Raw genomic sequence first — 19,998 nt, 5'->3', positions numbered from 1 at the left:
TGAGAAAGACAGAAAGAGAGAGAGTGACGAAGAGGGTGGGAGGAAGGGAGGGAGGGAGGGGAGGGAACAGGCTCGACTGCTCCCCCTAATACTGCAGGATTGAATGGGCGAGGAGGGTGGTATTGGGTTCCCTCACCCCACTCCCACCACCCACACGCCGCTAGCTCCCAACCCACCCGCACCACCCACTTCTGTCCGCCTGCCACCCCGCCTGCCCACCCACTCGCCACCCGACTGCCGTCGAGGAAACAACCTGCAACCGAACCAGCACAACGTTTCCTCGAACAACGAATTTCCATCCTGGGCAAGGCTGGTTCTCGTCACACCGCAACAACATCCAGTGAGTACTCTATAACACGTATCGTATCTTCACCATCACCTTCGTTATCCGTCGTCGTCTTCTTCTTCTTCCTCTCATACGGGCGAACTCGTTCGCGCGCGCTTCAATTTTTCCCTTACACTCTCTAGGCCCCCCCATTCCGCGTCTTTCTCTCCTTCTTTCGTTCCGTCCTTCTTTCTACCGCTCGTTTCACTCTCACCGAGATCGACAACTCCTGGACTTCGATTCTTCATGATTTTTCATCGTGTCAGTTAGAACTTTCCTCGAGTTGAACTGTACACGGCGTGACCCTCAATTCTATCAGTATGTAACGTGCGTACTGTGCTCGTGCTACGAGGAATCGAATCAAACGAGTGGACAGACCAACGTACGAACCAGCCGCGATCGATCGGAGAGCGAGAGTGACAGAGTGACTTGAAGAGTGTGACGCGGAACAGGCGTCGAGAGAGGAAGCATGTACCGTGGGCATCGCGGAACGACGTTACACGCGTGGCCGCCGAGAAGATAGCGACGCTGTCCTCGTGTAGGTAGCTCGAACACTTTATCCGAGTGTGTGGTGTATTCTAACACGATCCAACTTTAAGAAAAAACGCGCTCTAAAGAAGAAAACGCCGGCTCGCGTGCGAGTGGTTAACGCTAGTATCATGGTGCGCGGTACGCGTACGAGTGAACTCGAGAAGAGAACAGCGAGACGACATGCGTCGCGTGTGCGTGTATCGCTCGCCGGATCGCGACGATTACTCGCGTGCTCGCTCGACGTGTGTGCGCGCCTTCGATCGGCCTACCAGAGGCGGAAGAAACGCAATGGCCACCGAGAAACGTTCTCACGGCGACCAGAACCGAACCAGTAGAATTTCTTCGATCGTAATGGGAAATCACCTACGCTTCGTTGCTATGTGTCCCTGCGCGGCTACTGTATCTTCCACAGTGCTATACAGACACCGCTATATATTTATAAATGCCTGTGTGTCGCCGTATGTATGCCTGTACGCATGGAGGAGTTGCACGCGCGCGCGCCGACGCCAAGACCCGCTCGCCGTCCTTGGTTAGTCGGTAATAATTTCCGGATGAATTTGAATGGCACACTGCGCGCGCCTTCTCTACCCCCACTACTTTTCACTCCCACCATTCGACAATCTCCCCACTCTTGCATATCTCTGTCTTATTCCATCGCAGCACTCCCCAATGCCGTTTCTCTCCCTCTGAACCTTTTTCTCTTCTTTCGTTTCTTCCGCTCTTCGTTCCCTCGAACGTTCCTCGTTGTATATACGACAGCTCCCTATGCTCTACCCACCCGCATCTCCCCACCAAGCTTAGGTTTTCTTCGGAGACAGTGGTGCTCAACCGGCGCAGAACACGAATCAAGGCACCCTCGCCATCTGTCGCCTTCGGGACATGTCCTCGATCGTTCCGGAGGGGAATATTGATTTATTCGTCGCCGGTCTAACCCCTTCCACACAGCGCGAACGTTCTCGCCACCACCCCTTTATAATACGTATACCGAGATACACTGAATAGTATGCGTTCTTATACACGTGTACATAATATATGAGTAGCATGCATGTGTACATATTTCGTACGTATGTATACGTATGTGTGTATATGTACTGTTTGATCTGTGTGTGAGTATGTATGGTACCGTCGCTTGGGGTTTCCAGAGGCACCCTGTCTTTCTCTGTTCTGCTCATCTCTTCCTCTCTGTTTCTCCCCCTAGTTTTCACGCGGCAGCAACCGTGGCTCGATCAATACGCGACCAGGCTCTTTCTTCCTCTTTCCGGACGCTGCATCCCCTAAAAGTGAGTTACGTCGCCGCGGAGATCGAAATCGATCGATCTATGCTCTAACAGGGTAGGATCCAGTTCGATTGACAGGGCACTCACCCCCTCCAGAGTCGATTGGCCGGTTAACGAGCCGCGTTACGCGTTGCTTACGGATTGATTTTGTTGCTTCTGGAATGCGTTGCTTCCAAGCGCTAGGATCTCGGCAATGGGTAATTTATTCGCGCTCTGGACGATTATGGGGTGGGGCTATTAATTGGAGATCGTTCTTCCGGTAATGACGGAGTTTATCTTTAGGAATTGTTGGGTTAATTGTGATTACGGTATAATATAATTTTTATAATATAGTTTTAAAGAGCAATGGAATAACTTTTTATACTCAAAGGGTAGTTTCAATCCCAACTGATAATACAATCTTTATTTATTGTTCGAAGGTTCATTATTTTGTGATAAGTAAGATCATATTTTGAAGCATTAAAATGATTTTTAATAATCGAAGACCAGATATAAGTCTCAATCTTTGATGTGTAATTCAATTTTACATACGTGTTTAATGTTAATTTTAGAATCGTTAAATTTAACGTATTATGAGAAATATCGATGTTGAGATTCGATGTTGAAATTTGCTTAAAGTTAAGGAAATTTTTAATTCTTAATAAACGTAAAATGGTTTCAACCTGAATTACAAATTCAGTTTCGACTAATTCCACGTTTAATGTATGCACTTAAATAGACACTGGAAGATCGAAAACTTGGGAACAGTAGGTGCTAGCCGTTTAGCTGTTTGCATTGGGGAGAAAAGAGGTCTGTTGAATGTCTGAATACCTCTGTTAGAACAGTTTTGCTTTCGGTAAACCATGTGGCTGATGAGTTTTTCCTTCTCCGTGCCAGTTAGAGTGGCATAGGACTTCTACGAAGATTCCTACTTAGAATAATTAACGTGCTATGGGAATCTCAGCGTGATTATATCGTTCAAAAGCGTTTTCAATGTGTTCTATAAGATTGGAGGAGCTGTTCCCGACGTTGTGGATTTCATTATTCACAATAGGGCTCGATGAAGAACTGCTCGTCTTTATGCTCGATTAGTTTCAAGGATCCCTTGCGACAATCAGACCTTCCCTTGTGTTTGAAGGGTAGTAGCCAAGCTAATAATTTTTATGTCCAATAAATTATTGTTGTCCACTTGATTCTTCTTGTTTCGTTTTAAGGATTCTACGCGCTATTTAGTACAATATTAGATCTCGCATAGAAACGAATACAATTTTGAACTTTTACAATTCGTTAATAGAATTTTAAGCTTTTACGATTTATTAATGCAATTTTTCCAAATCTTAGATTTATAATAGTTCGTATCTACAAATTCAATGTAAATTTAGAAGGTTTGCAATTTCATTAAATAGGGCAAAGGATTCTTAAAAATTTCATTTTCATTTCCTTTTTCATCTTTTATTTTTATAATTCAATTTAATTTCCATCTTTCTTCTCTTTCTTTTTATTTTGCATTTATTTCGAATGCCTCCGATTTAAAATTTAATTTGTCTTTTTTCTTTCCATATTTTTCATTTATTTCGAAGGAATTCTTATCCTTTGATCAGCTGTTTTTCAAAGAAGAAAGACACGAATGGGAAACGCGCTCGTTAATGGGGCGAAAAGGAAGTGTTGTTCCTTGATGTCGCGTGAATGAGTTCGAGACGGCAGGTTTCACTCTTGTTCCACTTCTAAGTGAAAATCGATAACTCTTTTTAGTCAGCCTTCTAAATTGTAACTCGGTTCAAAGGCGAAAGATTTCCCGGTTCATGAATATTTAGCAGCCGATAACACGAAGGCGGATTTTTCATTCTCCTTTCATCCCCTCGAGATACACCGGGAAGAAGAGTTAAGACTGCTCACGCTTCAGCAAATTGTAAAGTGGTCTTAACTTCGATCCAGTTTCTCGAGATCCTCGAAGCACGTTCGCAATTGCTCCTCGATCCTTTTTTATTCATTGTGGTTCGCTTTCAAAGGACATCACGACCTGCCGAGTGCTTTTCCAACATGCTCCAACTCTCGAGGGTTTCTTACTTTCTGAAAACATTCGGAAAATGAAGAGAACAGGCATTAAACAATTTACCAGAGTATTTAACTTCGTGGCCTTTCCTCAGAATTTTTCATTTATCTTCGTAGAACCATTCAACGATTGGTGAGAACATTAAAAATTCTATCACGTGATGAATTCCATTTTTCCTCGTAAATTATCTTTCGGAATTTGACAAACAATATTCTCTCACGCGCCTCTTAAGTATCCGCCGCTCTTTAAATACAGATATGCGATTAAAAAGTTTACTGGAATATTACGTCAGAATGTTTAGTTTCAAAACGCCTGGAAGTTGCGCAAACACGTGAAAGATTCTTTCACGTGGAAGATCGCATTTTTCGTGGTAAATTATCCTTTGAAAGTGAAAAACGAAGATTCTATTCGTTTGAAAATTGTTGAATCGTAAAATTCATTCCCCACAGTCTCTTCACTAGACTACGATATTTATGGAAATTCGTATTTCCTTACTTAAATTACTTACAAGATCGAACTTGGACAGAAAAATATTTTGTCTATTACATATTGCACTTTCAGTATTTCACAACATATATTTCTGTGCAATATGCGCATTCTATACGCATTTGTATTTACAAATTTCCCATAAATCCATAAATATTCTGCAGCCTAGTCATCAGTTTTCAAAACGCTTGTATAGTGCGAATAAAATAATTATTCTGCATGCTTGATTTCAAAGTGCCCTTAATTGAAGATCCGTAACGACGATCAGTGCTTCTAAACGGGCCATAACAGCCTCGATTCTAATTCCATCGCGGCGTCTACCTCCAGGGAGAGAAGTCGTTAACGCTTCCGATACAGAGTTTCGCGTCACCACCGGTTCCTGTCATCGTGATGGAACACCAGCCGCGATTTCCTAGCACACATTAGCCCTGTATTTACGTTCGTACGCGGCCAGAATCTCTTTCAGCTTGGAATTGCTATTACGTTGCCATTGCCTCGTTTGCGCTTGACGATCGAACGCTGCGATTGCCTTAAGCCTAGTACACGTTGGCAAAGTGATTAAAAATGTCTAAGATAGACGATAGAATCTTATTAATTTTTGTACAACGTGTTGCAAAATTATATGTTTAGTTTTAATACTCTGAGAGTAATACGCGAATTTAAAGGAACATTTCACTTTTTAATTTATTTCTTTTGGATTTGTATTTCTCTTGGGAAAGTTTCAAATATTTCAGTTAAGAGAAGATTTGTATAATATAATAGAGACATTAATAAATATCGTAGAATTTTTCTGGAATTTTTCCTAATATTTGTTACTGTTCTAAGATTTCAAAAGTCTGGAAGATTTCTGTGAAACTTATGAATATCACTACTATATCATACAACCTTTCTTTAAGTTAAATATTCGAAACTCTTTGCTTCCTGGAGCAAGAAAGAGATACAGAGAAAATAGAATAGAATAGAAAGTATAATTTTGAACAATATCTTTTTATTTATTTTTTATTATCTTTCTATGGTCAATATAGTGTATCTTAAATTCAAATATCTTAAATACAAATCAACATGAAACTTTTATCAAGCGCGAACGCGGTTTAGTCTAATGATTCCTTGTCAGTGACTCTTTCTTCGTCCACAGAGCAGAAGGTACATAACTAAAAACTTGTTATAAGAAATCAAAGCGCATTAGAATGAGACATCTATCATTACGTATAACATTGTATCGTTCTCAATTACCGATGAGATTGCATTACGAAGCATTTTCGTAGGTATGTACGTGGCTTAAGCGCCCGTCAGGTCGGCTTCACCGAGAACCCCGAGTTGTTCTTAACGTTTTCTGACCGGGGTGAATCGATTTTTCAGGTACACGAAGATAGAAGGCGGCTTTAGGGAATAAGATGTTTTAGTCGGCAGCGTTGCAGCTGAATATATACAAGATAAGAAGATAGGGGAAAAGTCGATGACGCGGAAGCGATCACGTCTTCTAAAAACAAAATCGTCCTCTAGATTCGCACAGCAATTGTTTTTTGCAACCTTCACAATTGTGGTCATTAACGGCGATGATATAGAATGATTACACTATACAAAACTAAATTCTGTTACACAGTATGAAATTATAGTATTAATATTTGTTTATCATCGTTGAGATTTTTATTCAAAGTTTCTTCAATTTGTGATTTAAATTACTGTCAAATAGATGGTTCGTTAAACAGAAAGTAATTTTCGTACTTAATAGGAAATGCAGCTTTTTATTCTCACGTTTCCAATTTGTCGAAGAGTTTAGAGGCAGCGACCGGGTATGTTTGTACGTAGAAACTTAATATCCGACCGTCAAATTCTTGCGTTATATATCTTTCCTTCTACAAACTGTTTCGACGTTAAGAATTTCCGAAGAATTGAACGCTCGGCGAAAACGACATTTCATTTACCATTCTCGGCCCCCCTCATAAAACAGAGACAGTCAATAATATGACACCACTTAGCATCAAGAAAAATTAACTCTATTCAAACTTTAGTTTTCAGTTCTTTTTCTCCTTTTTTTCTTTTCTTTCTTTTTTGATAATATAATTCCTGCAGATGTTCAAAATCCAGAACAGTATCTCAAAAAACTATATTCGTTATTCTCGCGCTAGAATATTCGGCAAATTATCACCAATCTCCTCCGTTTTCTTTGAATCGCACTTAGTACCGACAAACTCCCGTTCTCTATATAAATGTGCCATTCAAGCCGGCCAGCGGAAAGATTAAATCTTGTGGACGATTAGGGGCAACGCTTTGGCAAGATTTCATTAAGCTTCAATGAGTCAATTAGCTCCCTTCGTCGATACGTCACTGTGCGAGCGATTCTAAAAAAAGACATATCTTTAAACGAGTACCGGAAAAGGAAAGGCAGGAGAGAAAGCACGAAAGCAATAACGATGGGTGAAGGTGGGTCTGTAAGTGTCCAAGTATGAAAAGGGAGGAACCCAACCTTTTAAAATTCGGGAGGAAAATACATTTGGAAGAGGAATTATTAGTTACAACCCGGCTTACGGGCATCTTTCGGTTCGCAGGTAGGCGAAGGTTTATTGTTCCAAGGATAGGGGGTGACCGGCGGGGACTGGAAAGATGGAGGGTAGCGGTGCAGGAATTAGCAGGCTCGACTGCTACGAAGATATGTTTAAGGAAATAACCAGAAAATTGTACGGTGAAGATCCTGATCATAGAAGTAAGTGAATTTAAAGATATTTATGTGTCCTTTAAAATGATAGATTTAATAACTTGTGTATGTGTTACTGCGGTAGAAAATTTTAAGTATCTTCTATTGAACTGTGTACTGCATTTTAAACAGAAAAATAAGTCTTCAAATAAACTAGAAATACTATACAGTATGCTCTTTGAAAACTCTCTCAAGCTTAAAGGTTTATATTAAGGGTTTAGATTAACATGTATCACTACGGTAAAGGAATCGATATTTTTATTAATGAGGCGTGTATCATATTTTAAAGAAGAGGTAATAATTTTCAAATTGAGTATAAATATTAAAGCGTGCCTTTAAAATTCAAGTTTAACGGTTTGCATATACTATCGCAGTAAAGGTTAATGAAAGTAAGGAGTAATTGCAAGTATTGCAATATTAATTGAAGCAAGATAAATATTTCTGGAGGATTACGGTATACTTCAAACGTTTTTTTTTTTTTTAGTTGTTTACATTCACAATTTGTCCAATTTGGACATTTGGTAGAATTGTTTTGGCTGTTTGATTATCATGTAGGTGGCTACCCCCAGCGGGGTACCATAAATACTTCAAACGTAGCACGCTTTTTTGCTTCGGTGCATCGAGATCGTTATTTTATATTTTAATATTTAAATCCATAAAACGTAATGATGCTCCCGCAGAAAACAAAAGATGCTTTGGTATTCTGTAAAATAAAATAGCAAAAGAGAATGTAGCTTATTATCTTCGTTTATCATAGCCTCAAGCGTTCAGAACGAGTTCGAAACTTCTGTATCGTACAAGACCGAAGAGGATACCGGAAACGGGACCGATAGTGATGATGGAAACTGGACTTGCGAAGAGGAGCCTTTGAAAGGCACCGATGGAAGTCGTATTGCTGCTTATCACGCTGGAAAAGCGACATGGAGGTGCTACGAATGCGGTTCGTATAATACATCTAGTAAAATTTTAAAAAATTGCACCACTTCTGTTTAAACTGTCTTATCTTAGATATAAAACATAAAATAAAATTTTTTTAAAAATGCTAGAGGGGATATAGGTTATTTGATAAATTTGATTTATAGATTTTAGATATTCCTCCCCATACATATTAGTTATTAATAGAGTTAGGGACTCATAAATATTATGAACATTATAGAATTCGTAAGAATTTATAGTCATCAATACAATTCATTTCTTTATTTGCCTAATTATTAGAATGACGTCGGTTATCGAGGACAACATGAGCTATATAAAAACATGTAACGCTATGTGGTGATATAATAGGTCACCGAGCACGACGGCACGGCTAGATACACAAATCGACACAGAGTTCAATATACAGGGTGGTTGGTAACTAGTGGTACAAGAGGAAAGGGGGTGATTCTACTCTAAAAAAGAAGTTGAAAATATAGAATAAAAATTTTTTTTTTTAATCTTTCCATCGAGACAACGATCTATAGTGAGATCCGTTATAACGAGACGTGATAAAGTGCACGCGTACTGAGCGAACATTCAAAGTTGATTTTCTCGAAAACAAAGCCTCAAACGAAAAATGTTTATTGTACCACCGCTTGTACTTTCCGCTTGTACCACCAGTTACCAACCATCCTGTATAAACAATGCGTGAACGCAATTCGCTGTTTATGGGGATATTTAGTTCCTTCTCCAATACGAATACTATATGACGTACTATGTTTCCTTAGTAATACCTGAGTTACGGATTTCGTGACTGTCCCTTGCAAATGGAAAGTTTCTCGTGAACAGTACTGACCCTCTCTCCCCCCTCCCCCCCCCGTCTTACCGTCTTTTGCCCATTTTCTTGGGCTTATGGCTTTTCGGGTGGTTCAACGTCCGTTCATTACGGAGTTTGAGTTCGTGAGTGATCGTCGCCTTCGACGCCGTTTAACACTTTGACGACGCTTGAAGACGCTTACAACGTTTGAAGACGTTTTACAACGTTTGACGATATTTGAAAACATTTGATTGGTGTTTGACGGTGTTTGACGGTGTTTGACGGTGTTTGACGGTGTTTGGCGGTGTTTGACGAAGTTTCGCGATACTATCAAAGGGTGTATACTATCGTATCTTCTGTGCAAATTGAAGTAATAAAGGCATAGATATATTTTACAGAAGTTTATTACCATAAATTAAAGAAACAAAAAGTTTCTGGAGTTACTTTTACCAGATCAGGTCATTCATTGGCTAGGCCGATATTCTGGACTAACGGATAAATTTACGAATCACGTTATTTCTCCAGGTGATTTGATGGGAGGTGGACCACGGGATGTAGCTGAACATTTCATGGAACTTCACTCGTCAAGGATTCTTGGAGACGATAGCAGAAACAGACATCATTCGCCCTCACAGGATTATCGACAGTCCGAAGAATTAAAAGTGGAGGATGTGATTTCCTATCTGGAAAGGCTGCGTGAACGAGTAGAACGTGTGGCACCACCATCCAGGAGAACTCAGGAAACGCAAACAGTGCCTGCAGCACTTTTACCTGTCACCTCCACCTTTCTGTTACAAGAATTACCATCAGCTCCTGCACCACAACATTTGCATCAGGTATGTCTCTGTTCATGGTTATTCTCAAATCCTTGAAGTCAAATGAGTGAGCATAGTTTATTTCTATCACGTAAAATTTTTCTGTAACACAATTAACATTAAACATACCAGTGGCGGTGAAATTGACCGCTCTCGAATTTCTACACAAACTAAACCATATTTAAACTTTATCATATCGCTTCATAATTTTTTACTTTTCCTAAAACATACAATACAATATATTTTTCGGTATTTACTTTTAGTTTGCTCTTTTATTTTCTGAGAAAAATTTGTACTCTGCCTTACTTACCATGAGCGGTCATTTTGACTGTTCGACAAAATATTTTAGTTATTCTTAAAATAAATGCAATCAGTACAAAGAAAAGGCTACCTTAAGGTCAAATTTGTTTAAGATGCGGGAAATATTTATGCGGCAAATGTACATTTGATAATAAGATAATTTGTAAAAAATGCAGCGAAGTTGAATAAGATATATCTCTATATAAATAAAAGTATAATTCCATTTAAGTCTATAATTGAAATTAAACAAAAGTAAATTTGAACGAAATTTTATGAAAGTTCATCATTTTATATACATTTAGTGATAAATTAACCATTATCTAAGTTAAATCATAAAAACTATTACTTCTTTAATCACCGATCATTTTGACCGCACACGGTAAGGATAGGTATACACGAAATGTCGGTAGGTTTAGTGTTAAATATCTTACAGTCTATACAATCCTATAGAATTCTAAATTATATTTACTCCGATAATATTCTATATTCCGGGATGAGGTATAAAAGGTTGACATGTACCAAAATGTATTGTATATTATGCATAAATGACTCTATTCTGATAACTTTTCTCTATACACGCGAGGGGTGGACTCACTTAGTTTCCGAGATATTCATGAAAAACTGCCGGTACCACTACAGTGATTCTGTTTACAGTTGCGTGTCAGTAATTAAGTTTTCGAAAGTTTCAGCAAATAATATTAATTTTTTAAAGAAGTGTCTGCTTAATTCTAGCGACTGCAAAAATTACATATCTAAAATCCATTGTCGTGACGATAAGATGAAATCTTCTCTCGACTCGATAGTAACTCAGTTAATTAACAAGTAGTGTTCAAATTTTATTAATTCCACAGAACACCACCACGATGTCTTCAGTGACAGTAACACCGAGCGTGAAGCGGTATAGCTGTCCATATTGTCCTTATGGAACGGATCGCCGCGATCTGTACACACGACACGAAAATATCCACCGGGAGGAAAAACCGTTCCATTGCTATATCTGTTACAAACCATTCAACCGCGCTGATCATGTGAAAAAGCATTTCTTAAGGATGCATCGCGAGCACGGTTACGAGTTATCAAGGATACGCAGACCAGCTGGATCCAGTCCACCAAAGCCTCTCCAACAAGAAGCAGGAACCGCGAATACCGGAAATGTGAATACGAATGGCCAACCGCAGCAACAGCACACAAATTACTCGTCAGGATTTAATAATAACAAAAATTACCAGTTGCAGCCGAATACTGGCAATAATACAGCTACTAACGCGGGGGGAATTTATCAAGGAACATCGATGCCTGCTCCGGGTATTATGCAACCTGATGCAGCGAACTGCGCCACTGGAAGAAGAGTACAGAATGGTGGATGTAACAGCAAGAGCCATCTTAAGGGAAGCTCTAAAGGTGCTCAGGAACGAAGGTGAGATTTCTTTGGAAAATTTGATGATTTTATAGTACATATAGGAGTTGGACAAGAAAAATAAATAATTGAAGATTTTCCTAATAATTGAAGGACTTTATTTCTTAAATGCAGCCTAAAGTTTTTCGTCTTTTAATAGGATAATTCTTCTTGTCAATATATTTTCTCTTGGAATTGACACTAAAGATTATTCGTTTTAAATAATATAACGCATTCTTATCAATGATAGAAGAATACTCTTTTAAAATTGTGGCTAGAAATCGTTCATTTTTATTGATTATGTAATATAAGAAATTTGTTGTTCTTATTAATGGCTGGAGTAATTTCCTGTAGAGCTCAGGTGAATAGATTGTTTCGTTCGAATCAATAGGCTGACTTAACAACCGATTAACACAGTCATCGATTTTAGGTACACTTGCTGCTACTGTTCCTGGAGCGGTGTGGACAACTGGTGTTTGAAACGGCATCTAAACACACATTTGAAGCCGTTTGCATGCACCCTTTGCGAGTATAAAGCGGCGCGTGCCGAACGCCTAGCCACCCACGTGCTCAAGGTGCACAACAGACGGCAATGCTCAAGGTGCTCTTTCCTTGGCGAAGATGCGGCCCAATTACAGATGCACCAGCTGCATGTACATCGAGTCAGCAGTGCTAACGCACCCGCGACCTCTACTACTCAAGCTACACCACCGCCTACTAATCGCCATCAACAACCTTTGCAGTAAGAATGTGTTTCTATCTGTTTCGTTAACGTATTATGCAGTAATTGATGTCCTAATTGTGTTAACCGTTATCCGTGTGATGCAGTAATCGAGATTTGTTTATGAGAGATAATGGATTAGAAAAGTATGAAGGATGATTTACGAGAAAAGTTGTTGATTTTGAGTTGTTGGATAGGTGCTGAGATATGTTGATAAAATGGATAATTAAGAAGGAAATATTTTTAGAATGTTATAGAAGTACATCTATTTAACACGTTCGTCGCCCAGCGTGTTTCAGCTATGTTTCCTGCGGGGCCCAAATCCGACCGTGGCTACGTCCAGTGACCCACTATGGCACTTCGAGCCCGAACACATCGTCATAAAGCCAGATTGGAACATTAAAACTATTTCTTATTTTTATTACTTAAGTGTAGCTATAGTAAAAGTCTGGACTAGGGTATTGGGGTTTTTCCCAACATTCCAGATGGGAAATCCCGATGTCCTTTCATTTCCGACAAATATATTTAGTTCTGAAATGGAGAAAGCGATAAACTTTCCAGCTAGAGTATTCCGAGGGATCTCATGGCAGATATCTCAGATCTTCGATTTAGTCGAGAATGTTCAGTAGACAGTGTGAAAATATATTTGAAAGTGAGGAGAGTAGTGATGACGAAGTAGTGAATTTTAGAAAAAAAATTATAAATAGAATTTCATCGAGTTCGAATATTGAGGAAGCCACAGTCGGATTTGGGTCCCGCAGGAAACATAGCCGAAACACGCTGGGCGACGAACTCGAACAAGAAGAGCGTCACCATACGTTGGTGACGGGGCCCCCACGGAAGTATACCCGTCGCACGAATATGTGCGACGTGGCGACGAACGTGTTAATTGATCTGTGATATTTAATTGATTTGAAATATGAATCGGATTTACTTGATAGCCATTCATATCAGTGAAATTCTTCAATTGACTAAGACTTTATACGTGGACGATCTACGTTGCATCTTATGACTACAAAATCATCTAAAAACTTGATTATGAGAAACAATTTATCTTTTTCTTCCCAAAAAGGATAGATTATACTCACTGGAAAAAGATATTATATAAATGAAATAGTAACGATAGCGATTTACAAATTTGACTATTCGACTTTGCATACTTCTAGTATCACAGATTTTGCTGCACTGTATCCTCGTAGAGTTGAAAATTTGCTATGGTTTTATAATTATAAGACGTAGAGCGTATTTACATATTTCAGGAAATTATTCACACGTATCAATTATATTTTCAATAATCGTCCTGAACAACATTCTTATTACAGGCACATTTAAAGAATTTCACATAATCTCTACAATATATAAATTCGACATACTGCTCTACAAACTCATTCTTTGCTTCATCTTCCAACTCATTTGGTTCCAATCGCCCAGAAAGTCGTGTCGAACCATACGAAAACGCGATTCACACGATTCGATCCGAACTTCGAAAATTCGCGCAACATTTTTCTTCACGCGCTGTTAAACGAATCCGGATCGGACGGTTTCTCGTGCATCTTCCGCCCTGTAAAACTCATCGAACCGCAGTGCGCTGGTCTGTTTAGTTTAGAGGTTTTGCCACGACACACGAGAACCGGGAAATTCATTAAAACGATTTAATTGGAAGCCGATCGGACGCGATTAATCCGCGCTCTCGTTACTTTTCCGGTCGCGTCCCGTGGGAAAGCAAGTGTGTAACGAGCGGTCGAGCCGGATTTAAACTTCGATTCCCTGCCCCGTTTCTCTAGTTCGTTAGCCATCTTTACACAAAACCGTTCCGCTAACAGAAATTAGAGAAAAGTATTACGTATATATCGATCACGATGAGTTACGAATTAATTGGGATTCGACCGATCGCTGAAGAGGAAAGATGTGAATTTTGTTTATCCGTATCTGTTCGCCGCTGGTTTCGTATATTATACCACGTTTTGGTGCAAACTCTCGTCATTAATCATTTTCGTCCAGCAGTTTATTACTGCACCTCCTTCTATTCAATCGATGAACAGTGGTTCACGAAAGTATTTAAATATTTCCCATAATTGTTCGATTATATTGACTAAAAAATGATGTGGTTAAAAATGAGTAGTGTTTTGGAGGATTGGTTGTTATTTTATTTTTCTATGGAAGATAACTGCAAACGAAAAGCTTTCGCGCACCAGTAGAAATTAATCTGATGCACATTTTCAGATTTGTTGCAAACGTTACCTATATATAATTATACTCGTTAGGTGTCGTTATAATGTTTATGAAATTTCAAATTGTTTCGCTTAACGTACATAATATATTCATAAAATGTTTCTAAAAGTGTTCAAAGGCTCTCATAAGTTTCTGCACAACGTTGTTGGATCGGATAATTGTTTGTTTCACTTGGCTTACATTTTGAAATTATGATCGTATTACGATTTATTCATTGAATAATAATATTGCAATTCGCTGTAATATGTGCTTTATACATGGTTAATTATCGAATTTACAGTCCCGCAGGAGGAGGACGGCCACCACCTGGTCCACCAGTTTTTCCAGCTCCAGCTCCAGCCATCGCACCTGCTACCACTGTGATACCACCGACAACGATACTCGGGTAAGCATCTCGCTAACCTTCTGATTCCCACGCTCCTAAGCTATTTTATTCGTTTTTGTTTTTGCCCGTCCGTGATTCGCTCGTTGGCGCACAGAGATCGGCGAAGCTAACTCCGCTCGTAAATTCGAATTCGTTTGCTCATTTGTCCCGTACGACAGACAAAACATGCTAGTTTTTGATGTTTTTTAATCGGGAATCTGTATGTCGAATAGCATGAATCTTTACAACGAGATTTTACGCCAGTTTCTATTAGCTAATATCTGAATCTTTAGAGAGAAATGTAGATTTGATGTCCACTGTTGGAATTTGTAATTTCGGTATTATCCGCTATATTATTATTTGCAAGATCGGTATTATTAGGCTATAGATAGTAATTTATTTTAGTTTGGGTTATGTTATTTAATTTTGGGAAGATTGAATTTTGCATTGAATTCTATGTTTTATATAACGAGAATAATTGAAGTATACAGAAACCTAATTATACACCACCTTTTTTTAAATTGATAAAACATAAAATACGTACATTTTGATATTAAATATACATTTTTACATTATGGACTTTATCGATTCGGTTTTCCAGTCATTCGTACAGAGTTTTTTTTATTGAACTACGTGGTCCAAATTAAAGATAGATCGCCGTAGTTACCCATGACCAAAGATATCAGGATACTTCTCGCACAATAATCAATCCAAATTTCTAAGCTAAAAATTGTAGATCTCCTTTACAGTCTTATAATCTTTTATCAAATAGGATAGGCAGATAATTTGTGACTCGTATAATGTCACTAATAATATATTAATTCAATTGTGCCAGAGTGCTCAGTTGAGAACTAGATATCAAGTAATTCGTTTAATCTACCCAATACATATTCTGACAGTGGAAATCGAATTTGTAGCAAATTAAAGTTTGTCGTTTAACGCCTTAAAGTACTTTTACTAATAAATACCTAAACGAACATTAGCGACGTCGTGTGTGCTCGTAAGTTGCGAGTGCCATTCCTGCGCTTGCTTTTTTTTTTATATTACGTTCTATATTCGCCCATTGTACCAGGTCGACGTTATTCAGTGGTAGATTGAATCGTTCTGCAACATAAATTCCTACGAATTTCAAAAGGGTAGACCATCTCTCAACAACTATTGTCTGCTAAACAAAAGTCGTTTGTAAAATTTATAGATCGATTTTGAACAAAAAGATTACAATCTGCCACTGAAACTGCTCTTCACCATTTCGCCCGCCCTCCTACCTCTCCATTTTCTGTTACGTTGCAGCGTCATTTTTTAGTTTTTTTCTTTCGCGCCGTGTGCACGCTTCGTTTGTTTGCTTTCGGTGTCGCCAGGACACGCGGTGTCGTGCACGTTCCCGTGCTTCACTTTCGTTGTCTGTTCTTCTCTCGTTGTCACTGTCTCTTATACTTTTCTTCTTTAAAAAATAAATAAACAAAGCAACAACAAAAAAAAACCAAAAAAGAAAAGAAAAATGTTTCTTGCCTTCTCGTCGCACGGTCGACGAGCGCTCGTTCGTTGGTAGAAAAATGACGCGAACGTAACTTATGGAACAGTGCCGCGGTGGTTGCAGCCACGAGATGGTAAACTCCCCTGCAACTGCAGCGACAATGGCGTACCCGACCTTGGAGGAGGAGAGGCGGTCGAGCTGGCACGAGCACGGCCGCGACCACGACCATCGTCGTCGCCATCGTCAACACGACGCCAACCAGATCGTCGATCACCATGAAACCGAGATACTGAGACGCGACCTCGTTTCGTTTTACGCCGTATGCTCGTCGAACGTCGAGCAACACGACAACCGTCATGTACACGACGAACCGTGCACCGGTTGTTCCAGTCGTGACTCTACTTCTACTTTACTTAATCGTGATTTTGCGCACAGCTACCGAGCCGTACCCGAAGCGAGCAAGGGACAGTCAGCCACGGAGCCGTATGAGTTACCTTGGCTAAGAAACATGCTGAGCAAACCGCACGAGAGGCGACCGAGGAAGCAGAGACAGCCCAGAAAGGTGACAGGGGTCCAGGAGTTCGATGACGAGGACTCAACTTGTTCTGAGGGGGAGAACCAGGACAAGAAACTAGAAGAAACGACATCCAGTCCTGTAAAGAAGTGTCCATCCAGGGCTATCACCTTGATAGATATGAAAGCTAGGTATCGAAATCAACAGAACAGAAGAAATTTGCTCAAGTGTCGTCAATGCCCCAAAGATGCACTTGCCAGGGGATCAATTTGTTCAGCGTACCACACCAAAGTCTCTCTCATTCTCCATAAACTATGGAGGCACAGAAGGAATGAAATTATAAACAATTGGGTAGCTAGGAACAGTTCGTTGTCACAACCGCCCTCCATCACGTTGAAGGCGACGGTGTTCACCAACCCTGGATACGAATACGACAGATAACACTCGATAAGAAAGACAACGACAGACGATCGTGTAGATGGATCTCGAAATGCGAATCTAGAAAGCTGCTTTTCGATCAGTACCTTCTCCTTTTAACAAATTAATTTTGTAATAAAGATATCTCTTTACTATGACAGGCGGAAATGTTTTTGTAAGACGTTTTGTTCGGAGGTCCTACAGAGAGGACTTTTCAGAAAATTATTACTAGGATTTGATTTGTTCTATTGTCATTGTACTTAATCGTAATATTCTACTTATTCTTATTTCTTTATATCCTTTATATTACTTATCCTTATCCTTTATATTACTATATTATATTATATTATAATATATTATATTATATTATATTATAATATATTATATTATTACAAGAGGATATTCTTATTACAAAGTTATCGATCTCGCGGGAGAAAATATTTGACGAAAAGAGCTGGTACCTTTCGATATTCATCGCTTTAAACTTTAGCTTCCGGATTCAGGGTATTTGTATCGTATTGGTTAAGAAATCCGTAGCCTTCGTCTTGTTCGGAGGATAATATCGGATGCTGTGAAGCGAACGTCCGTTTCTGAGAAATTATTGGTGTTCCTAATCAAGATTTCGGACCACATCTCGTGTGAAGTTTGAGGGTATTGATCGATTTGAAACGAACGGTCCATGTTTGGTCGATGAACTACGGCGATAGATGCGGAAACTTTCTCATAGCCAACGAAACAATTTTAGATAGAAAAGAATTTTGTCGAGGTTGTAGGGATAAAACGATAAAGGAGCCTTTCTGCTCTCAATTAAACCTTTTCTGGACGGGACGATGATTCTAAGAAATTAAAACAGCGAAACATTTAGCGCATAAGAAAGAACTAATCGAAAGTACCTTGAGACTCGAGTTTTTATCCTTGTAAGCACATTCATCCGCATTGGACTTTAGATTGCCTATGACGAACGTCGCGAAGACCATATTTTTCAGAAAAGATAACAGATAAAAAAGATGAAAAAAAAAAGAATGCAAATTGAAACGATATTAATGTTGGATGATCGTCCCTAATCGATGTCTTGTGCGTATGTCCATCGTCCGTCTCTGTAATTACGTGATTATTTTCGTTTACTGATCAGTCGACTTTGCTAGCCTAAAATATACTTACGGTGGGGCTGTGTCTAGTCAAAAAAAAAAAAAAAAAGAAAAAATAGAAAAATATCAAAAAAAAGGCGAAAGAAAAAATGATTGAGACACGCAAGTCACGAAATTTGTGCCTAGCCGTCAGACAAGCACCATATTTATATAAGGGATATTTGTACAAAAACATCTTGTTTACGTTATTACATGAAATATATTATATCTATTGTACTTAAGCAGGGGACGTGAGAAGCCCAGGCAACTGTATACTCTCAGAGAACATCCACCTTATCTGTTATTTCTCTGAGATTCTGTGATTTCTGGCTTTTCATTTCACACTCCCTATTTAAGCATACGAGCTCAAATGGAAAAGGATTTAATTTTATTTCTTTTATAGTGATCCAAAATCGTGTCTTTCAGATCATTAACTTTAATGTTCTAATCTTCATTTATTATTGATCGTTTATTATTGTAAAAATGATTTTCGAACTTTTTGTTTCGTACTAAATTAATTGCTGCAATACGTTGATTAAAATTCCATGAGATTCGAGAGATGTTATACGCGAAATTATTTCCATTGAAAAGATTGTAATCGTATGTGAAGTGAAATAAAATATGTTGAAGTCACAGCGGGTGTACACTTTATTTCCCATAAATAGTTATCGTCCCATGTTGGATTCGTGCAGTTTGTCTTTTACGAAGAAAATACGTGTCTGTTTCTCTTATAAAAGAAACCATATCGAATGTTGATATTAGCAGCGTAAGAGAAATTTGGCTCGAAAATGTGCCGGTAGACGTCGCCAAAATCGTCACAGCCGATCGATTTCCGGTTTTTCGCGCGAAGTTTCACACAATCTATGCTTCTTTTTCTTCTAAACTTGTCAGCAACGCAAAAAATATATTGTGAAACTTTTTCTGAAACGTGGACCGCGTAACATCAACTCGCGTAACTTCATTTTAACTTTTTTAGAAACAGGAATTTTTTACTTCGCTCCAACGGAAGACTTCCGGCTTCCATCAACGATGTTAGAAACTGATTCAAAATTTTTAATACATGCGAGGAAGAACGGTTGTTGAGTATCGTCCAGAAAACTTAAGTCTTTATGCGGAAGAGAACCCGAGAAACTTAATAAACTAAAAGTAGAGCCGAAGCTGCGAGAGCTGTGAGCAATTTACAACGTAAATAACTAAACTTCGTCAGATGAGTTCGTAAATCGTAATTTCTCGAATAGTTCCTCTTTTTGCTTTATCGAATAAAAAGTTCGCGAAACTTTTCAAGTTGCAAATTTCACGGTAAAGGTAACTGCAAAGAGCGCATAGCAGACGGAAGTCTTTGTAAAGGTATTTAGTAACGATCAGGCGCAATCTCTGGTAACGTAAACGGAAGAAAGCACGCAATGTCGACGAGAGTCGATAATTGGATGAAACGCGAAACCGCGTGGCTTCCATTTTGTTCTCCTTGCTGCTGAATAACGTTAAATAACGTTATCTACGAATCGTTCAACTGTGCTTTCACATAACGATTCCAGCCTGTCATTTCTCGAATAAAGAATG

General features: G+C 39.0%; 1 protein-coding gene across 5 annotated transcripts; it reads left to right on the top strand.

The window, feature by feature from the left end:
* Positions 1 to 123: 123 nt before the first annotated feature.
* Positions 124 to 19,071, top strand: chn (zinc finger transcriptional factor charlatan). 5 transcript variants are annotated; one of them, XM_033343691.2, is made up of 8 exons: positions 124 to 340; positions 7,201 to 7,355; positions 8,104 to 8,286; positions 9,604 to 9,914; positions 11,045 to 11,610; positions 12,020 to 12,331; positions 14,823 to 14,927; positions 16,504 to 19,071. In XM_033343691.2, the coding sequence occupies exons 2-8, from the start codon at positions 7,256 to 7,258 to the stop codon at positions 17,333 to 17,335; spliced, it is 2,409 nt and encodes an 802-aa protein (XP_033199582.1). In that variant the 5' UTR covers positions 124 to 340; positions 7,201 to 7,255; the 3' UTR covers positions 17,336 to 19,071. The 5 variants fall into 5 exon arrangements, with proteins under 5 accessions (XP_033199582.1, XP_033199586.1, XP_076480361.1 ...); XM_033343695.2 differs by having other exon boundaries at positions 129 to 340; positions 16,816 to 19,071; XM_076624246.1 differs by lacking the exon at positions 124 to 340 and adding an exon at positions 440 to 867 and having other exon boundaries at positions 7,205 to 7,355.
* The last annotated feature ends 927 nt before the right edge of the window (positions 19,072 to 19,998 follow it).

This window comes from Bombus vancouverensis, chromosome 14 (genome assembly GCF_051014615.1).
Source record: "Bombus vancouverensis nearcticus chromosome 14, iyBomVanc1_principal, whole genome shotgun sequence".
Lineage (NCBI taxonomy): Eukaryota > Metazoa > Arthropoda > Insecta > Hymenoptera > Apidae > Bombus > Bombus vancouverensis.
The sequence above is the reverse complement of the archived record's forward strand: the minus strand, read 5'-3'. Positions and strand labels throughout refer to the sequence as shown.